At 41.7% G+C, this 21,960-nt stretch overlaps 1 protein-coding gene across 1 annotated transcript; it reads left to right on the top strand.

The window, feature by feature from the left end:
• The first annotated feature begins 9,549 nt into the window (after positions 1-9,549).
• On the top strand, positions 9,550-12,463 carry LOC136177173 (uncharacterized). Its single transcript, XM_065948558.1, has 3 exons — positions 9,550-10,061; positions 11,028-11,111; positions 11,199-12,463. Exons 1-3 carry the CDS (start codon positions 9,931-9,933, stop codon positions 11,920-11,922), a joined length of 939 nt encoding a protein of 312 aa, XP_065804630.1. The 5' UTR covers positions 9,550-9,930; the 3' UTR covers positions 11,923-12,463.
• Positions 12,464-21,960: the final 9,497 nt, after the last annotated feature.

Raw genomic sequence — 21,960 nt, 5'->3', positions numbered from 1 at the left:
ATCTGCTATTGACTTGACATTGATCAATATGAATCTGATAAAGCAAAAAGAAAAATGTGAACAGATTCTCTGTCAGATGAACTTCTTCTGTATTAAACTAAAAAGGAAGTCACTGGATGGAAACACGATGTAGCACACTGATACACGTTCTGTTCCTGTTTTGGCTGATGATTTATTAAAAATTCAAGTTTGAAAAACAAAGAAACTTAAGTCTTTAATGATGGAGTCTAATAATGACATTGTGATTTTCCCGTAGAGTGCAGGAAGTGATGCCCTGTTGTTAGTACGTATTTTCATGGATTCATTCATCTTGATAATGTTGTGGACATATCTTGAAATTGTGTCAACCATCTCACAATAATTCTACTTTTGGGTCTGTGAAGCGTTAACCTTATATGGGTGAAGCACCTAAGTAGTAGCAGATCTATAAATGGATAGGAGCCAACTATATGTTGTCAGCAACTGTTTGCTAGACAGAGAGTCTACATCTGATATGTATACAAATCAGTATCATGTCATCTTTATTGTTTTATAGTGATGTACCCAAATGGAAAGGAATTTGTGGGATGTACCTTCTAGCAGAATATAAGCAACACTGTGTGATGAAGACTTTGCCATTTTGCCATTCTGCCATTTTGCCCATGATGGCCACTTTGCCCATGATTGTCATCGATTGTGAGATCTTGGTCAGCATGGGTCAGCGATGGTCTGCACTTTGTCAGCCATGTGTGTTGTGTTTCTGTGTTGTCTGACCATGGCTGAATAAATCTAAGATGATCCACAGTCTGTTTCATGATTTCATAATTGTCCATCTGCTACAGAAATAACCCCCACCTAACAGCTGTGGGAAGGTGTCAGGACCACAAACCTGACCATGACGTTCCCTAATTTCCTGCAAATGAATGCTCTGCTGGCTGTTTACTATACTTAGTTGCCTTCAGAAAAGCTGAGCGTCCCCAACAATCGAATATAAAATGCAATTTAATCTCATGTAGTCCAAAAAAAGGAAAAATACACCCACTCAGGGGGTTGTCTAGAGCAGGGGTGTCAAACTCATTTTAGCTCAGGGGCCACATGGAGGATAATCTATTCCCAAGTGGGCCGGACCGGTAAAAATATGGCATAATTAAAAATAACGACAATTTCAGATTGTTTTCTTTGTTTTAATTTGGTACAAAATAGTACAAGCACATTCAGAAAATGTATACATCACAAATAATCCTATTGCAAAAACACTTCAAATAAGTCGAAAATTGTGCAAAGTGTGCAATTTCAAGAACAATACCTCAGCGATTGGAACTTAAACTTCGTCTCAGTGTATCTACAAAGGCACACAACTTTGAGTCTCAGCCTATCTGAGATTGAACAAAATACAAACATCTCTTGTAGGTATCAAATACTTAATTTTGTCATTTCCACATATTAATCCTGGGCTAACCAAACCATACAAACTGAGGTAGAAACTATTCAATAAGGTTGAGTTACTCCTTGCCTTGTAGGCTACACTATTTATTGATAGAAAAATAAAAGCTGTGCAATGCATGAAAAATGTCAATCAACCAAACTTATGAACTGAAGTGACTGACATTATTATAGTAAATCCCACACGATTCACTTTCATTAAATCTCTACAGAAGACATTCATGTTCACATCTATATCAGGGTGCAGTGTCTCATGCAGCATTTTTAAGTGGGGTTACCCACTGTTTATTTTACTCCTGAAACCTGGCCTCTTTTAGCTTTCACAAGTGCATCAATATCAGGCGTCACATCCTGAGTGGCAGCTAATTTCAGAATTTCAATCAAGTGCTTGTGCGTGAGCTTTGAGCGCAGCTTTGTTTTATTGATGCTCATTACAGAGAACACTTGCTCACAAAGATATGTGGTTCCAAACATGCACAACACCTTTGCAGCAAGGGCTGTCAAGTTGGGGTAACCTGGCAAGAGATTCTGATAAAATGTGTCCAAGCCAATTTTGGCAAATTTGCCCTTCAAATCTGAATCACACTGCAAGTCTATTATTTCAAGTTGAATGTTGACGGGCAGATCTGCGGCATTCGCGGTGAATGGTGAGCAAAAAACTTTGAAGTCTTTTTCCAGTTCACCAAAAATCTGAAAGCGTTGTTCAAACTCCCGCAATAGTCCTGTTATTTTGTCTTTGAACCGCTTCATGTGTGCAGCATGTTGGGTCGCGCATACATCTTTCAGAGAAGGAAAGTGAGAAGCATCACCACCCGCGAGTTGTATCTCCCACAATGACAGCTTCAACTTGAACGCACATATACTGTCATAATACTGTGTGACAACTCTGTTGCGCCCTTGCATCATTTTGTTCAAGTTATTCGCGTGCTGTGTGATATCCACCATAAAGGCAAGGTCCTGCATCCATTCTGTGGACTGAAATTCTACCACTGGTTTTCCCTTTTTTTCCATGAACTCTTCAATTTCCCCTTGTAAATCCAAGAAACGCCTCAGCACAGCACCTCGGCTTAACCATCTTACCTCGGTGTGGTATGGCAGGCCATGGTTGTGGTCGTTCTCTCTGAGAAGGCTGTCAAACTGACGGTGATTCAGGCCTCTCGATCGGATGAAATTAACAGTTTGGACGACCACCTTCATGACGTTATCCATCTTTAATGACTTGCAACACAATGCCTCCTGATGCAAAATACAGTGAAAAGTCCAAAAATCACGTCCTCCATTTGCAGTCTGCACTTTCTCTTTGAATTTTGTCACAACACCCGCTTTTTTCCCAATCATTGACGGCGCACCATCTGTAGCCAGGCTGACAGCGCGGGACCAGTCCACTCCGACCCTGTCCAATGCTCTGATGAGGGCGGTGAAAATATCAGCCGCTGTTGTGGTATCCATCATTGGCACCAACTCCACAAACTCCTCTGTGATGGTCAAAGTGTCATCAACTCCGCGAATGAATATGGCCAGTTGCGCAACATCTGTAATGTCCGTGCTTTCATCAATTGCAACTGAAAACGCAATAAATGATTTTACTTTGTGCTTCAATTGGCTGTCCAAATCTGCCGAAAGATCAGAAATCCTGTCTGCAATTGTGTTTCTTGTCAGGCTGATATTTGCAAAAGCCTAACGCTTTTCAGGGCACACGAGCTCTGCAGCCTTCAGCATGCATGTTTTCACAAATTCACCATCACAAAATGGTTTTGAAGTCGTTGCAATTTCATAAGCAATAAGGTAGCTGGCTTTCACTGCAGCATCATTGATTTCTCTGCTGTGACTAAACACAGACTGCTGTTTCTTCAGACAGGCCAACAGTTCATTAACTTTATTTATTCTCTGTTGTCCTTGCAAGTGGTGGTATTTGTCAGCATGAAGGGTCTCATAGTGGCGCCGAAGGTTGTATTCTTTCAGCACTGAAACATGCTGTGAGCACACCAAACACACAGGTTTCCCATTTACTTCCGTGAATAAAAAGGACGATGACCATTTTTCTTGGAAAACTCTGCACTCTGTGTCCACTTTTCGTCTTTTTGACAGAGACATTTTGGGGCAATGAGAGTGCCAAAGCGCATAATGTTGAAAGTATAAGGCAGAACGACAAGGTAGCTCCGGGCAAGCTGTACTACCTGTTTATACTTGCTCCCTGCTCAGCCCGGTATAAAGTTTGCTTGCTTAACATAATTGCTATTGCGACATCTAGTGGACACATTTAGAACAGCAGTTTCTTTCATTGAAAAATAGCAGCTCATTTTACGTTACATTCCAAAGCGACTTCCAGTTACACACAATTGTCCAGTAGTTCAATGTACGACAAATTAATCAGTGCCAGTCAATGCAATCCATGTAATGCTAGGAAGGATTTTTATAAAAAAAAAAAAAAAAAAAATTCTTTTTTTTTTTACAATACTGTACTTCACAAAATCATCTCGCGGGCCGGATTAAACCCGTTCGCGGGCCTGATCCGGCCCGCGGGCCGTACGTTTGACACCCCTGGTCTAGAGGGTTGGGCAGGGATTGCATGGGCCGCCCTAGGATTGGCCATCCCAAAAATCCTAAACTGTCATTGCTATTTGCCCTGTCAGAGGCGGGACTCATAATTAAACCAACTATTAGCTCTTTCTTGCAGAGGGCTGCTTGTATTTTTATATCAATGGAGCATATTTTCTTTAGTCAATTAATGTCTTGTTGAAAGTTAGACTATGTGGGAGTTTGGATGCACATCTTTACGTACTTTAAATTGTGACTTTGAACATTAATCTTCTTTTTTTGTATCATAAAAAATACAACAACAACCACAGCTGCCCCAACAACAACCACAGCTGACCCAACAACAACCACAGCTGCTCAAACAACAACAACCACAGCTTCTGCAGCAACAACCACATCTCTTCCAAGAACAACCACAGCTACAACAACAAGTGCCACATTTACTCCAACAACTACCAAAGCTCCAGCAGCAACAACAACAGCTGACACAACAACAACCAATGATGCTGCCACAACAACCACAGCTTCTGCAACAACAACTACAGCTGCCGCTACATTTATCACACCTTCTGAAAATACCAAAAACTGAGCAACAACAACCACAGTTGCTGAAACAAAAACCACAGTTGCCCCAACTACAGCTGCTAAAACAATCACATATGGCCAAATAACAACCACACCATCTGGAACATCTAACACTGCTCCAATAAAAAGCAAAGCTGCACCAAAAACAATCACAGCAATCAAAACAACAACCACAGCTGCTGCTGTAACAACAACTACAGGTGCTGGAACAGCTACCAAAGCTGCCGCAACAACTCCAGCTGTATCAACAACAACCACAGCTGCGTTACTGTTATCCACAGCTGCTGCAATAACATCCAAATCTGCCCAAACAACAATTGTTCCTGCTCAAATACCAAAAACAACTACTGCTCCAAAAACCACAGTTGCTAAAACAACCACAACCCCAGCAACCAAAAATGCCCCTAATAACCATAGCTGCTGCACAAACAACTGTCACTGCTTCTTTATCAACAACTGCTATTGGATCTACCGCAACTACTGTAACCACCACAGCTGCATCACCAACAAACACAGCTACCAAAAGAACATTCTCAACCACCCAAACAACAACTGTTTCAACAGTTTGCATCAGCATCAACCATCACAGCTGTCCTTACAACAACCATATCAGCTGCAATGACAACCAAAACTGACACTGCTTCAACAGAAGAAGCTGCAACAACGACCTCAGCTACACGAACAGAAACTACACCTGCCCCAACAACTGCTGCCCCAACAACATCCACAGCTGCCCCAAAAACAACTACTGGTTCCTTCACAACAACTACAGTTACACCACCAACAACAACTGCAACAACAGCCAAAGCTGCATCAACAATGACCACTGTTGTTGCAGCATCAGACACAGTTGCACCTGGTTCAACCACAACAGCCCAAACAGTGGCATCAAGAGCAACTACATCAACAGCAGCACCTGAACCAACACTAGCGCAAAGAACAACAATAGTATCCCAGGGTGAAGCCAAAATGACAAACTTTATTGTCCATGAGAGTATCAACATTATCCAAAGAGACAACCACAGCCCCTCCCACCGGAGCATCAAAAGCAACCACAATGGGCATAAGACCAACAACAGGGGCTCCAGATACATCCACAGTGACCCCAGGAGGAACTACAAGGACGACAACACTAGCATCAGTAGTGGAGGAAACAGTAGCAACCGCTACAGCAGCTCCACCTGCAGCTTCAGCTTTGGTAGTAGTAGTAAAGCACAAAAATATGGATAACATCGGTAAAAAACGCAAAGAAAAGGGTTTGGCTGGGAAGGCGAGGGAAAAAAAATGCGACATTTAGAAAGTGAAGCCGCTAAATGTCGCAAGCTCACTGAAATGTTCAGCAGCACAGCCGGCAGCAGCAGCAGCACAGCCAGCAGCAGCACTGAGGCACAAGTTGACGTTAGCAGCAGCATCCAAGAAGTTAGCAGCATGAGTGAAGAAGAGAGTGTTGAGGCGAGCCAGACAGTTGTGCAGCCTCAGCATGGTAGGGTCACGTGATGATGAGGGACAGAGAGATGAGCTGGTGGAAGTTCCACAGACAGATACAGGGCAAGTAAGTATGGAACATGACATGAGAGAGGGAGAAAGAGAGTTACTTGCTGGCTGATGTTAACAAATGTTATTCAGGTGTTGCTACATTTTTATCTATACCCAGTTTGTGTTGCTCAGTACAATGCAAAAAAAATAAATGAAATAAAATAAAGTGAAATAATGATTATAGTAGTTAAAACAGCTCCACTTTAAACATTTTAGGTGTAAAATGCCACATGCAGTAATATTAAGAAATAGGCTATACTGTATATATAAAAAACTGTTGTGCTTTTACTTTTTAAAGTTTTGGTAACGTTACAGATTTCTGATAATACTTACAAACTTTGAAGACTTTGAATACAGAAGTTACATTTGTAGTGGTGTATTTTCATTATTATTTGTGCAGTAAGTTAATTACTGCATAATTTAATTAAGATTATTGAGTAATAAAGTAATCATAAGATTGCATGGAATAGATGATGTTATAATCAACATCAGTGCTAATTTGGATGGTATAGTGTCATGAGTCATGATTAAAGTATTGTGACACCCGTGCCAGGCGTTGATGACATTCCACGTACTGATTGTTGTGGGCTGGCCGAGTCAAAGTCCAGGGCTGTTTTGTAGTCCCACTCCGTCCCTGCCTGCAGCCACATGTCCGATGTGTACTTAGGAAAGACTCTTAACCCTAGATTACTCCTGTTGCTTAGTCGGCAGCGTAAGAATGGGATTAGTTACTTCTGATGGTCATTTTATGTAGCAGCCTCTACCATCAGGGTGTGAATGTGTAGGTGTGACCTGCGGTCTGGTTAATGGTGAATCTTGTGACCTTAGTTCAAAGTGTTATCCGTTTTGTTCATGACGTTATGGGCTGTCCAGTGTGGCTGTTGTTGTCTTTTGTCCCTTTTATTTTATCATGCTCTTGTTGCAAGACAAATTCCTCGAGGGGCAATAAAGGTTTCATTCATTCACAAACTGTACTACACAAACATTAGAGAATGAGAAAACTATTGGATGGGTTAAAAATGTAAACTAGGCTGAATATTTCTGAACCACATGTTTGAACGAACATTAAAGGACTCCGGAAAAAACCTCCACAACTACCCTTAGTACTGTTATAACCCATTTAAGAATTAAAGGTCAACACCTATTTCCCTATTAGAGAAACAGATGCTACATTGTCTGACTTGATTATAATGTGGGTGTTAGATGTGACCAACAGTCAGTCATGAGTCCGCATTCCGCTTTATGTCACTCATATAATGACATAAACACACACTGACAAAAGGTAGACTGTACAAAAACAGGTGGAGCGAGTCTCTTGGTCTCAAATGCGTATCACACATGCATATCTCTGCATTCCTTACAAAGGCCAGCAGGGGGCACTGATTGCAAGAACATTTATTTAATAGAAGTCTCTTTTTTTTGGACCAGGCTGTAAACATGTTTATATACTGATCAAGATAAGCAGCAATGCAAATAAAATATTCCTTCTGCATTTGGCCACAAGTTCCTTTTCATCAGTATTCATTCCATATACAAAGGGCACCTGGTCAGGTGATTTGTGGTCTCACACCTTTTTGGTGTTAATAATAATACATTTTATTTAAAGGCGCCTTTCAAAACTCTCAAGGTCACCTTACAGAGCAGAGATAAAAAAAACAACAAGGTAACAACACAATGATAAAATTAACATAAAAAAAAAACACAAACGTACAGGATGTGTTCATGCATCACATGAGCTGTTTTCACAAATGCACTCCGGATAATATCCAGATAATTACAGGAGGACTGCTCCGGAGATTCTCCCAACCTAGCCGTTCATGCATAATCCTCACAGCAAGAGACTATCCCTGTCAGAGGGGAGGGGGATCGGGGGATTTCCTAAAGTAAGATGTGACGTAAAAATAAACAACGCGGAAGTAGCGACCGAAGCAACAGAGTCCGCTACACAACGTTATAATGAGATTATTTGCCTTTATATCAATGCTATGTGTAGTCCAATGGGATGACAACATCCACAAAAGAGTGGAGAACAACATACTGACGAACAGAAAAAATAATGCAGCCGTTTAATTACATGCACAGAGATCGTAGTGATCGCGTGCAGACACTTTATTCACCGTGCAGCAGTCACTGTATGTAAACGTCACTGGGGTCCCACTGGCTTGAGGTGGATCCTCTGGAGAATATCCTGCTGCGTTCTCACATCAGCTCACTCTGACTTTCTGCAGAAAAAATACTAGGGGTCTGGCTGAAGAAACTCCAGGTAAAGTCAGCACAAAAATATTGGCTGTTTGTGTTCACATATAGCCTAAAGCCCCTCCGGGTAGTCTCTGGAGTTTTTCAGGAGATTTCCGTATGTGTGTAAAGGGTTTCTTACATCTGGCCTAAGTTTAGTTTTAGCTTCTCGTTAAGTTTGTCAGGGACTGTGTACAAAATAAACATTCATCTCAATTAATGAGAGACCAGATTTAGCTCCGCTGGATTCCATCTGCAGTCCCTGGAGGGGAAACAATACAAGATATGTTTAAGAGCTAATAAAACCAGCTAATACCATAGCCACATTACCTAAAATACAACCTACCAACCTCCCAAGCCCCCCTACACATCCAAAAAGAGCATGCTACCGTATGTACCCCCCCTTTCATATTTTGCAAGTTTTTAAATCTGTGGGGAGCTTGTTCCACTCCTTTATGGCCTTTCCTCTGTGTTTTGCAATCAGCTGATTCCCCTCACAGGGTATCCAACTCCCCACATGCAGCCCATTCCCCTAAACCAGGGGTCTCCAACATTTCTTCATCTGAGAGCTACTTTGAAAAAATGAAAGTGGCCAAGAGCTACTTGCATCAAATTGCTTGCATTTATTTACATAACACACATCAGCTGAATTGAGCTACTGTTTGTACACGTGTAAAATTGCAATAAGCAAATGCTTATCAATAATCATAAATTCACATCAACGTCCAAAAGCAACTGGGGCACTGGCTTATGCATGGGTGGCATGATGTTTGTGCACAGCAGAATAAGCTGTTTGGCATTGGCAGAGAAGATATGGAAGTTTTTCGTGGGCGCAACCCACATGCTCAGCTCTGCTGCTTATCCCACAAATGCATGTTACTTACAAACGTGGCACTATTTAAAAGGGAAATAAACAGACTTTCCAACGGTATAAAATTTATTGACAAGAAGCTTTGTTACATCAAAGAAATAAACAAATTTCCTTATTTTTTGTGCGATGTAAGCAGATGTTAAGGGGTAACTTAAGATGTTCACAAATGGATAACTTAAAATAGAGGTTTACGGTTAATTCACAATGTTTTCAAATGGGAACTTTTAACAGATGTTAAGGGGTAACGTAAGATGTTTTCAAAGAGGTAACTTAAAATAGATTTTTTCTATCCTCACTTCCGGATAAATCTCTGATGCTTTTAAACTTCAACCAGCATTATATTTTTCTTGACTGACAATCAAATCAGCTCAGAAACATTCACCCATTCATTCTGTCAAACAACCAAACAATATTATGGATGATGGGAAGTCGAACCGATCATCCCCTTTTTTATTTCCACCTTCTTTATAATGACTTCTGACTTCAGATTACGGTAAGTAGTACACAGGTACAGGTTTCAGGAGGGAAGTGCAGCAGGAATATTTAATGACCTCAACAACTGAAAGTAGCAACAAAGAAAGGACATTAAAGTTTATTTGGGTTGGTAGACCAGGGTTGGTCTATTGAAATGTCATGTCAGAAGAATGTCACTTTACATGTGTGACATCTTAGCCTATTGATGAGTTCGTCATGTTTTAGTTCATGTGCAGGGAGGTTATAATTAGGATTCGTCACACACCTTAATGACGAGAATTACCATTGTTCACCATGTCCATGTCACGTACCCTGTGTATAAAAAAGAGAAGCTCAAATCTGAGGGCACCACAGCTTCGTCCACTCCAGCGGAACACATCCAAGAAGAGAATCAACACCTGTAAGTACCTGTTTCATTTATCCAATATTCATATACCTACTAAATCAAGCAATGCTTTTTTCAATGTTCGCATTTATTCATTATGGCTGCTTTGGATCTTTAATAAAGGTGTGTCTAAAGCGGGATAACTGGAATTTTCATGGTCACATTATTATTTCTCTTTTACTTTTTTAGGCTGCAAATGTTTCAAACCAAATAGAAGATTTTCTTTTGGAGATTTTTATTATAATTTTGTATTTTTATAAGACTGTTTTAAAATATTTTAAGTGAAGCACTCTTACGTGTCTTCTGTGGATGGACATTTTTATACAAATTAAAGTGTGTCACAAGTTTGAACACATTTTGTTATTTTAAGTTTAAGTGACATTAATGATGCGTCTAATGTGTTCAGGGCCTTTGTTTATCACTGTCTTTAAAAGGAGATATAATAAGGTATAAAATGAGATTTTATGCCTTTATTGACAAAAAGGACGGTGGATAGAGTCAGAAACAGTGAAGAGAGAGAGAGAGTGGGGAACGACTTGTGGGAAAGGATTCAAACCAGGGCCGTCCACTCTTGGGAACTTAAGCCTCCGTACATGGGGCAAACACACTAACCGCTAACTACTAGCCACCGGTCACTTGTTTTTACAAATTCATTTTCCAGAAAGAGCTATGATGGTATTATTAAAGACATGAAGTCATAAATCAGAAGGAGGACATTTACAGTATCCTGTCATTAATTAGGGCGGAACCAGCAATTATTACTTTGTATATTCACCTATTAAAACCCATTAAAAGTTGTTCATACCAAGAGAGTTCTCAGGCTAGTATGACATTGTTCAAAGAACTTGTTGTTGTACGGACATTTCAGACTTAATTCTTCCCAGGACAGTAGACATGAAAATATAACGCAACTTTTAGTCATTACTCTTAAAGTAAGCTAAAATGTATTCATATTAATTTGTGATTTTTTTCTGTTGACAGCTCATTTTTCAGAAAGAAAGAAGAGAAACTACAACTCATTCACCATGATTGCAAAGATTTGTGTCGTCCTTCTTCTGTTTGTTGGTGAGAGAAAACTTTGTGTTTGTGTTTTCATTACAAGTTTTGAATTGAATAAATCTGTAACTAATCAAAAATTTCTACCAAACACAGCATCTTGCAACGCTCAAAACCCAACGACCACAGCTGCCCCAACAACCACCACAGCTGCCCCAACAACCACCACAGCTGCCCCAACAACCACCACAGCTGCCCCCACAACAACCACAGCTGCCCCAACAACCACCACAGCTGCCCCAACAACCACCACAGCTGCCCCAACAACCACCACAGCTGCCCCCACAACAACCACAGCTGCCCCAACAACCACCACAGCTGCCCCAACAACCACCACAGCTGCCCCAACAACAACCACAGCTGCCCCCACAACCACCACAGCTGCCCCCACAACAACCACAGCTGCCCCAACAACCACCACAGCTGCCCCAACAACAACCACAGCTGCCCCAACAACAACCACAGCTGCCCCAACAACAACCACAGCTGCCCCCACTACAACCACAGCTGCCCCAACAACAACCACAGCTGCCCCCACTACAACCACAGCTGCCCCCACAACAACCACAGCTGCCCCAACAACCACCACAGCTGCCCCAACAACCACCACAGCTGCCCCAACAACAACCACAGCTGCCCCCACTACAACCACAGCTGCCCCAACAACAACCACAGCTGCCCCCACTATGACCACAGCTGCCCCGACCAACCCTGGTGGAAACACAGCTCCCCCGACCAACCCTGGTGGAAACACAGCTCCCCCGACCAACGCTGGTGGAACCACAGCTGCCCCGAACAATACCGGTGCAGCCAATGCTGACACAACCACAACCTCGTCTGCCCTCATCAATAAATTCAGTGTGATCTCACTCTTCGTTGCTGTGATGACACATGTTGTGCAATCGTGCTGTTGAAGGGGTGTGAAGAATTAAACAATCTAAGAATTCATGATTCAGTGCTGTAAATAAGCTATTTATATTTGTGTTGTGCTGTGTGTGTCTGCACTGATAACATCTGACACGTCAGCTTGTCATTCTTGTCCCTACTGGAGGTTTGTATAATCTAAACCTCAGTGAAGGTAGCACTCTGTGATGTATTTGCTTGACTTTAACATTTCGTCTTTTAATGCACTCTTTTTTAGAAGATGACTCACAATGCAATACTTTTTTTTTCAATGTTTTAGGCAAAATTATTTTTCAGCAATTATTTTTTAAGATTGTAGACCTTAAATAAGATAATACTTTATTGATCCCCAGAGGGGAAATTCGGGAACTGAATGGAAATTAAAGAACTGCATGTTGAATGCTGAGTTGCTATCACTCACATCACAAATAAATCAGAATAAAAAACATCATAATGAGCACCACTTGTTTTTTCAGTCATTGTTGCTAACAGATAAACATTTGTGTGCTTTGTGTGTTTGTCTCCCCTGAGGGTCAACATTTCTAACCTGAACCAGGAAATACAAATATCTCAGTAAAACTACAAACAGCTTCAGGACAAATAGTTTGATGTTCATTTAACTTAAAGGACCAATCAGTAAGATATGTAGTTAGTGAAATGATAACGTGACCTTACTATATGATCAGACATTAAGGAAACATACTATGTTGAAGTGCTGGCTTCTCTGACAACAATGCAGCAGCCAGTATGTCCCCCTTCTAACTTTAGATTCTGGTCCTGAATGCTCTGGATTTGTTTGGACCAGAGAAGGTAGACGGTTTTAAGGCACCCACCCCCACATGGCCGTTTTGGACGCCCCTCGGTTTGCCAGATATGAGACCAGTTATCATGTCAAACCATCAGGTGTTGCAGCGATGGAAGCGGGCAAGAGAACTGGTTCAGATAGAAGTGATTGTACCCAATTAAAAAGCCTCTGCATGTTTCTAATAAGCTCCACGAGCAGAAACTTGCTCAAACTAGGATCAATATTGGAGATGCTTTTGAAAAATGGAGAGAGGTTAGAACGCAGAAAGGTTAACAGACAGATGCAGAGCTGGCTAAACACTGAAGCTTCAGGGTCCCTTTTACTGTTTAATGAACAATCATTCAAGCCTCACATACAAAAAAACACTACTTTATAACGTTACATTGCACATCTGAATATTTGAACATGGGGCTTGATTCACTATTGAGGCCAGCCTATGGTGGCCGTCTTAAGAACAGCGGTTTGGGGCTTCATTGGCTTTATATTAAAGCACCAATAAAAATGGTTACAGTAGAGAGAGCCGAAACTTTGCTGTCCATGGACGTCTGCTAAGGCCAGTCCAAAACATAAGATTTTATTATGTATTCTGAATGAAACTCCTGGTGCTTGCCTTCTGTCTCCAGGGCTGCAGACCTGGGGTGCAGACAGTCAGGAGATGGGACACACCTGGGCCCGGTGAGCCTCGTGCTTAAATCAGAGCAGCTGTCAGTCTTTGTGAGACCTCTAGAGAGAGACTTGTCTGACCAACACATCTTTGCTTTTTGATCCACACACCCACATCTTACACAACTGACTTTACAGATTCTTTAAATCTACAAGTTTTGTAAGTTTTGATCATTTATTTGATCAATAAATAAATGACTTTATTTATTAGTGTACTGGTGAGTCTCCCATCTTTGTCACAGTCTAAGAGCCGGGCTATGACAAACCAAAGAGGAAGAAGAGGGAGAAATTTAAGTTTAAAAATACAACATGAAGGGACGCTGGATAACCTTGCCGTTATGTCGTGCACCATATGTGCAGAGGGTGTGGGTTTCAATCTGACCTGGGCCCTTTGCTGCTGAGTTTCCACGTCTCCTCAGAGTTTAACCTCTTACGTCGTAAAATTACGGAGATCAGAGGACCCCAGACAGAAAGTGATGAAATAATAACAAACATCAGGTCAGCCGTTGAGGTCGTTTCATTTCTCTTTGTAGCAACATTGTTGTTGTGTAAAATCCTGCAGTTCCTCGAGTGTCCACTAGAGGCTGGCTTCAGAAGCACAGGAAGTCACATACACACCCATTCTAAAAAGCCTGTTTTTACAGCAGAGATGAACATGTTTACAGCCTGGTTCAAAAAAACAAATAGGTCTGATTAGCTCATGTCTCAATTGGCACACACAGTATGGGGGGGTGAATGTTTTGATGACTCATCAGTTTTAATTTGATGAAGGATTAGAGTTATTCACATTAAGGCGTGTAGCTGACCTGATTTACAGGCGGGCGCGGTGTAACGGTTTGTCAGGAGGCTTAAAAACCGCCTGAGCTCCAGCTCTCAGCCTGTCGTTAGGTTGACTGAAAGTTAGGCTGAGACAGTATTTCCAGCATGGAGACCGCCATCCATGGGACTCCAGCGTCCCCTGCAGGAACAGTCTATGGTTACTTATATCTTTTTTTTATTCCATCTATTTATTTTTGCTTCTGACTTCTTTATGTCTTCTGTAAATGTATTTATTTTGGTAAAAATTTGGAGTCTTCGTTTTCTTTGTCTTTGAAGCTGTCGTGATCTCTTGGAAGTCGTTAATGTCTCTTTAAAAATCATTCTGCACCTCTTTGTTGTTGTTTTGCGTGCATTTGTTGTTGCGTCTGTTCCTTTGGTATTGTCGTGCGTCTCTTCAGTCGTGTACTTCAGTACAGTCATGTACCGTGTCCTTGCAGTAAGTTTGCATGTCTGTCATCGTCTTGTGTCTCTCACAGTGACTTTGAATCTTTATTTTTATATCTATGTCCCTTGTTTATTGTATGTTTCATTGTTTAGGGTCCCTTCTGTTTGTTTCAGATCAATTGGTTGATTTAAAAAGAAGCTGAGTCCTTGAGCAGTCATTTGGCTCTCATTTTATTTTATTTTTACAACCTAATGGGCTCATTTTGAAGCTCTACTTCTCACAGTTTTTTTTCCTCCACAAAATCTCATAAAAGCTCTGATCACTCTTTACCACACTGCTGCTCCATGCAGCCTAAAAGCAAATAAGAAGCCCTGCGGCAAAAAACGATTTCATCCTGGAGACCTGCCAAGTTAAAGTGTGTTGATCTGACTCGAACAGAAGAGAACCTACTCAGTTAATCTCCCCAGACCAACACAGGCTTAAAGAGGTTTGCTTTTAAGTCTAGTTCACTGTATGCAAATGTTTATTGACACAAAATGAGATAATAGAAAAGCCTCTGGCAGCGGTCCCAGCCTTTATCAGATAATCAACATAATGGGACAGTGTGCAGTTAAAAGGCTTTGTCTGCAGAGCATATAGGACGAGGAGTTTAGGAAGCCTGGGAGAGAAGAATTCCCTCCATGGTTATAAAGGGCTAGAGACAGAAATAGTGGAGTTTTTAAGAGAATGTGATTTGGATGGTAACAGTCAAGGGATGTCTGAGTTTGAGGACTAGCCACCACTAAGACTCGACAGAGATCAATGTTCAGTGAGAGAGTGGAGAGTTTGCAGAGTCAGCAGATATGACAGGAGTACTGAGAGTTATCAGGAAGTGCACAGAACCCAGGGACTGTTCGGGTGAAATCTAGAGAGCTTGAGAGAGTCAGCAGCTTTTTCCTACAAACTAAAATACAGACTTAGGGTCTTTCTCAAACCAGCCACTACACCCTCTCCCTACCCACTACCCCCTCCGTTTGCGCGTCCTAAAAGGGGGGGCCTCCATATTTAGTCCATCCCAAACCGATTTGCGGGGAGTGGTAAGGAGTTATAAAACCCTCCACCAGCGAGTCTGCACCGATTCCGACTTTCGGATCACGTGCAACGCCTATTGTGTCTGGTCGTCATGAAGAAAGCAATCTACAAATGTAAGTTCTGCGCAAGTGCCTACAAACACTGCTACAAGTTAGATAGACATTTAATATCCTCATACAGACGTTAACAACTTAAAATGTATATTATATTGAGGATTAAATATATGCCGACTCTTCTTTCTTCCTTCAGTTCAGGTGTTTATTTTATTGTTAAGTGTCTGATACTTACAGGGACTGTTGCAAAAACTAAAGAATATTAAATCATGTTGCAAACAACTTCTTACTGTTAATATTAATTGATTATTTTTCTACTTTTGATGTCTTTTTGAAATCTCATTAAAAACTGAAGCAACAACAAAAAATAAAGTTTTTGCTGCTCAAATGTTCAATAGTAGTATCCTTTCCTTGCATTAATTTAGGACAACCTGTTGAACCTATGAAATTACAATAAATCACAATTAATTAGGCCTAACTGAACATTAAATTATAAATTACAATAAAGAATGTCGGCTCCATCTAATAGTTTTGTCATAGGCTAAGTCTACACTTATATAACTTAGGCTACTAAAGAAGAAGAAGAATAATCTAAAGATTTTTACAGATTGTTTTTGCTAAAAAAAAAGCTGCTCTCGCAAGAAGCCACTGAGAAACCATGGTAACACACATTTCCTGTTTCCGCCTGAGAGAGGGAAGTTTTTCCCAAAGCCTGCCACTGCATTTCTACCCTACACCTTGATGAAGGGGATTTCATTCAGCTGCGGGTGTGACTTCTAACGTACTGCACTTCGTCACGGAGGGGGAGGGTGTAGGGTTTGGTTTGAAAAACGGCCTTATACCAAAGTGAAGCTGCTCCATTGTCCCTTCTGGGCCTCCATACATGTGTGGTGGTGACTGTGTCTGCAGAGACCCTGGGTGCATCCGAATTGTCCCTCCTATCTCCTTTCACGATCCACTTTACCTTAACCCTGCAAAAACGTCATGAGGTCAAGGAAAGATGTTAGGAGAATTCATAAAGGACTCAGGGAAAGGCGATTTCGTTGCTCTGACAATCCGACCGCATTTTCCACTAGGCGACGTCATTAAATGCGACGGGCCGGCGGAGGTTAATGACGTGGGTCTGCTGTGTTGAAACTACAATGTTCAGAAAATGGACTACAAAAAACGCATCTAAAAAACTCTTTCTGTGCCTTCTTACCGGTGAACCTTTTCAAAAGGTTGGGATTGAAATAAAAGAAATATAGACTACCAGGCTACAAGTAAGAAAAGTGAAACCATCAGCTTCCTGTCCAATCATAAATCAACATCAAAATAAATTGATTAATTAATTGTTACATGTACGCAAGACAAGAAAGTACAACTGAAGAAATGCACAAAACATTCTGAATTGAATGAAATATGTTGATTAAAACATTATCTGGATAAAAATGTCTTTTATCTTTTTATCTCTTACATGATCTGTGTCACTTTACGATCATCGTTAATGTTCGTGAACGGTCGGATGCGCGAGTCGCTTTAAATGTTGCGGCCGCAACATTTCGTAAAGGATGGTCCAGTGTATCCTATGCTAAAGGAGGTTATAAAGGACCCACCTTTCCTTAACTTTTAGAGAATTCGAACAGCTCTTATCATGGCCGCCACTTAACTGCTTCCGGGGTTAAGTTAAAGTGGATAGTGAAAGGAGATAGGAGGGACAATTCAGATGCACCCCCTGTCCTCTGACTGGATTTAACAATTCAGCGATTGGACACGATTAAAAACCGCGAGTATGATGGACGTGAACGTAGCAGTAAAGAAGAGAAAATATAATCACAGTGAGGAGAAACACCAAGCAGATAAAGCTCGTTCTAAAATGAGGGTGAACTTTGTGTTGTCTTTTACCTGTGGATGTGGAGTTGGTCTGCTTCCTGTTGGATAAGCAGGTGACAAACACCGGCGGTTAGGTTGTGCTAGCGTGCGTTAGCTTGTAGTGTAGGTACAAGCAGTGAATATACACACTACTTCCTGCAGGGGTCGGGGTTTCCCAGGAGGAGGGGTCCAGTTTGAATGTTGTGATTACAAACTGTAATCCACATTTCTACTGACTCCACCTTTAAAACACCTGGTCATGTTTTGTAATGTGTCATAATGTACAATAACAATAAGGGATGGCATTTTTAATTAAAGGTTTACCTTTGCAAAGAGCACATTTCCAATCATTAGAGCCGTGTTTATTTTTCTTAAATTCTGTTCTTGCAACAGCAGCAGCACTGGACCAGCTGGAAGGAGAAGAAAGTCAAAGTCACTGAGGACACACATCGAGGTGTCCTGGAAGCTTTCCACATGTGTCACCTGTGAGTGAGACGCTTTCATGCTGCACACCTGTGACGAACACTTGGCTCTCTCAGTGTTTTGTGTAATTGCACAGTGCGTCTCTGCAGGTAGTCATTTCTCAAACAGAAAATTGGATGTTATTTTCAAGTCTGCTGCTCTTTGAGCTTGTTACAAACAAACTCCAGTGTGTTAAAGGTTTAATATGTAGAATTTTATGACAGTGTTTACATTAAAATATATAAATTAATTTAAAATTCACTAAACTTATTATATATCATTTTTTGTGGGCTATAGCAGAGAGAATCACTCCCATGATTCCCCGCTAGCCTTGACGTCATATTTTGTTATTGTTTTGATTGAGAGCCCCCTGGTGGCAGATTTTACATATACTGTACATTTAATATCACTGTGTTATTTATCTTTAGTTTTCTTTTTCTGCTCCATGACAATAAATTGACCTGCTGTGCTCTCTGATCCTGGAATGTTTACGTTCATGGTGTTACATAATGTGTGGGCTGGGTGTATAAATCTGTGTGACATAATAATAGAATGAAAACGTCAAGCTTCATGTCATCTTCTGTCTCTTAGCAAAGAAGTCTGACGTCTTTGTTTTCACACTGACAGTTGTAATTTGCTTTTATCACCACTAGATGACACACAAAGTGTCAAAAGGTCAAAGTTAAATGGAATAAAGCACACCGTGTGGCTCAACTCAAAATGTAACGTCCACAGATGAGGATGTTGGATCGCAGGGGTCGGAGAGTAGGGGGGTCTCGCTGCCATTAACAGGAATATGTTGCAGTGTGACATTAACAATCATCTCATAAGGTTTGACATCTCTGCTGATTCTCTTGTTCACCTTTAATCTACTTTAGTGCTCTGTGTCATGGAGCATCTCTGGCCTATTTCAGGTGTTTATTTGTCTCTGGGTGGAGTCTTCACCTGCTGCTGTATGTGTGACCTCATCCGCACCTGCCCTGCTGCCTGTTACTCACCTCAATGTGTGCGTGTGTGTCGGTGTGTGTGTCGGTGTGTGTGTCGGTGTGTGTGTCCTTTCACATACAAACACACAAACATGGTGCAGACACTAACTGAGACGTCAGAGAACCAGGAGGGTCATCAGAGGCACTGCAGAGAAAGATTAGACGATAGGTTGTCACAGTCTCAGAATTTCAGTTAAGAAACATTTGATTGGTGTGAGTTTTTATCAGAAATAACATATGAATCTTTCATCTGTAATATCCAACACTGAAACTTCTTTGCTGAAGATGGAGAGTGAGGCTGAAGTGAAGCTGAAGAGAAACTCTGATCTTTTTAATGAAGGTTATTAAAGGTCAAACACAACATCCTCACCTGCACATTGAAGTAGAAGCTGTAGTCCTCTGCTGCCCTCTGGTGTAGCAACTTTGGATTGGATAAAAGTATGAAAAAGGGGCCCTGAAATCTGCTGATCTCTGATCTGTCTGAGCTACTCACAACCATCTTGTATTCACAGACTTTCAGTGTGTAGAGGTGCTGCCAGCAGTGTTATCATGAAAACACCACAGTGTTTAAACATTCGTAGTGTACGCTTTACCCAGAGTTCATTGAAAACTTGATGACATGAAGGACGGGATTGTCAGCTGCCACAACAAGTGTTTGTTTATTTAAGTAGGATTCAAGGGAGCTCAAGCAGGTAGACGGTTTTTATTCTCTCACAAATTCTTTATTCAACTTACCCACTCCCTCTCTTCCTCTCCCTCTGTGCCCCTGCTCTGGTGATCCACTGATTGTAGACTCTAACCCCAGGGTCTAGACTCAATCAGAGAGGGTATCAGCACAACCAGACTCCTTCAGGGGGGTACTGTATCCCAACCACAACCACCACCAGGGTCTAGACTAATCATATGGGGTATGGGGGTATCTTATCCTGCTGTCGGCCTCGCTACCCCTCTGAGAGAATGAAGTCAACATGTTGTGCTGTTGTTTCCAGGCAACGTGTGATGTCATGATAATCAGTCACATTCCTCATTGTTCTACCTTCTCATAGACGTGCACATACACACACTGCATGCCTGACGTCACAAAAGTCTGAAGGTGTGAAACTTGAGGAGTCAGTAGGAGTCACATGACTGATGAGCTGTAGTTTGATATTATGTACACCAGGGGGCAGCATTACTCAGAGTTCCCTGATTGCACTCTGCTGCACATGTGGAGTCTCTTCCAGGTCTGTGACTGCCAGAAATGGATTGAATTGATTTTCAGAGCTGCAAAAGAGGATGTCAAATCCAAACGAGGCAGTCAGTGGGCATCTCTAGTCATGAAGACTGGCGCTCTGATTGGCTGTGAGGGACAGTTGATGGGCCGCACTGTTAACACACTCACTAATATATATGAAATGGATGACTTCACAGCTGAAGAGGAGTTATCGTTAATGGTTCTGAGCTGCTCAATTTAACCAAGAGGAGTTACCAAAGAATTAAACCTGTTATTTCCTGTTTCCAGTGGAGGGCGCTAAGCCTACAGCCAAATAAATGTGTTTCCATGTGTTCATCCCTGGAGTGTCACCATACATCTGATGTAACAACACAAGATCCATCCATCCATCCATCCATTATCTATACCGCTTATCCAGTGCAGGGTTGTGGCTGGGCCCGACGTTACATCCTGGATTGGTCCCCAGTCAATCACAGGGCTGACATTCAGAGACAGACAACCAGGCACACTCACACCCACAGGCAGTTAAAAGTCACCAGTTAACCCAACAAGCATTTCTTTGGACTGTGGGAGGAAGCCGGAGTACCCAGAGGGAACCCTGCCATGGACAGGAACATGCAGCCTCCACACAGAGAGGATCCTGTCCCACCAGGGATTCCAACAAGGTGGAAGTGGAATGTATCTTTTGGTCACAGGAAGAACAACGGCTCTGCAAGCCGATCTCTGCACAGACTCTTACTGCACTGACGTCATTAGCACCCGTTGCAGGACTTTTGGGATTACATTTTTGTTAAACAGAGGGGGTGAAGATGCATTGTCCAAATGTTATATACAGTCCTGTTTTATTTTGTTAGACACCCACTGTCTTCCAGTTCCTGCTCCTCATGTCCCCCACCTTGTGTGTCGGCCCCGCCCTGATTGAACTCACCTGCGTCTCGTTGTCCTCGGATTGTCTGTGTATTTAATCCGTGTGTGTCCTTCCCCATGTTGACAGTTTGTTGTGTTTTCCTCTGTGTTCCCTCTTCCTAGTTCTTTCCCTAGTGATTTATTAGTGTATGACCTTTGACCCTCTCTTTTGTGCTGTTTGTGTATCGAACAGGACTAAAAAATAAACCTGTGTTTCTGCACTCTACTCTGTGGAGTCTTGCAGTTCAGTGAGTGTGTCTTTGTGTCACTCACACTGATTTGTGTTTGGGTGCTAACTTCTCAAATTCAACATGAATCAAGAAAAATAGACCTTTGTTGGACTGAACTCCAAACCTTAGTGACTGGCAGTGTTTCAGCGTGTCCTAACAGCACGGGAGCGCATGACATCATGTCGTATTGTGCAGCATAGATGCTCGCTGTCCACTCGGCATCTGTTAAATATTTATTCAGGGTATTGACTTCTCTGCTCTGTGAATTTCAGTTTCCTCTTTCTAACAATTTGACATGTAGAGCTTTTATTTTGAAAGTGGACAAACTGAAGTGTGGTGCTTTGTATTGACGGTGGTTTTTCTCCTGTGTTGAGACAGGTCAAAGGTCAACATTTCAATCTTAATGTGGATATTATTAATGCACCAATATCTCCACTTTGTACAACAAGCAAACAAGCTCTGCTGAGTGAGTCAAGTGAAAGAAGATCTAGGAGAAGTTTTCCTGTTAGAC

The sequence above is a fragment of the Labrus bergylta genome, chromosome 19 (assembly GCF_963930695.1).
Source record: "Labrus bergylta chromosome 19, fLabBer1.1, whole genome shotgun sequence".
In the NCBI taxonomy this organism is placed as follows: domain Eukaryota; kingdom Metazoa; phylum Chordata; class Actinopteri; order Labriformes; family Labridae; genus Labrus; species Labrus bergylta.
The sequence above is the reverse complement of the archived record's forward strand: the minus strand, read 5'-3'. Positions and strand labels throughout refer to the sequence as shown.

What these genes read in the sequence shown, in the direction of transcription:
- LOC136177173 (XM_065948558.1), top strand. Translation starts at nt 9,931, where the DNA reads ATGACGAGAATTACCATTGTTCACCATGTCCATGTCACGTACCCTGTG. An exon ending in CAAGAAGAGAATCAACACCT is followed by an intron (nt 10,062 to 11,027) that starts GTAAGTACCTGT and finishes TTCTGTTGACAG; the next exon opens with CTCATTTTTCAGAAAGAAAG. An exon ending in CGTCCTTCTTCTGTTTGTTG is followed by an intron (nt 11,112 to 11,198) that starts GTGAGAGAAAAC and finishes TACCAAACACAG; the next exon opens with CATCTTGCAACGCTCAAAAC.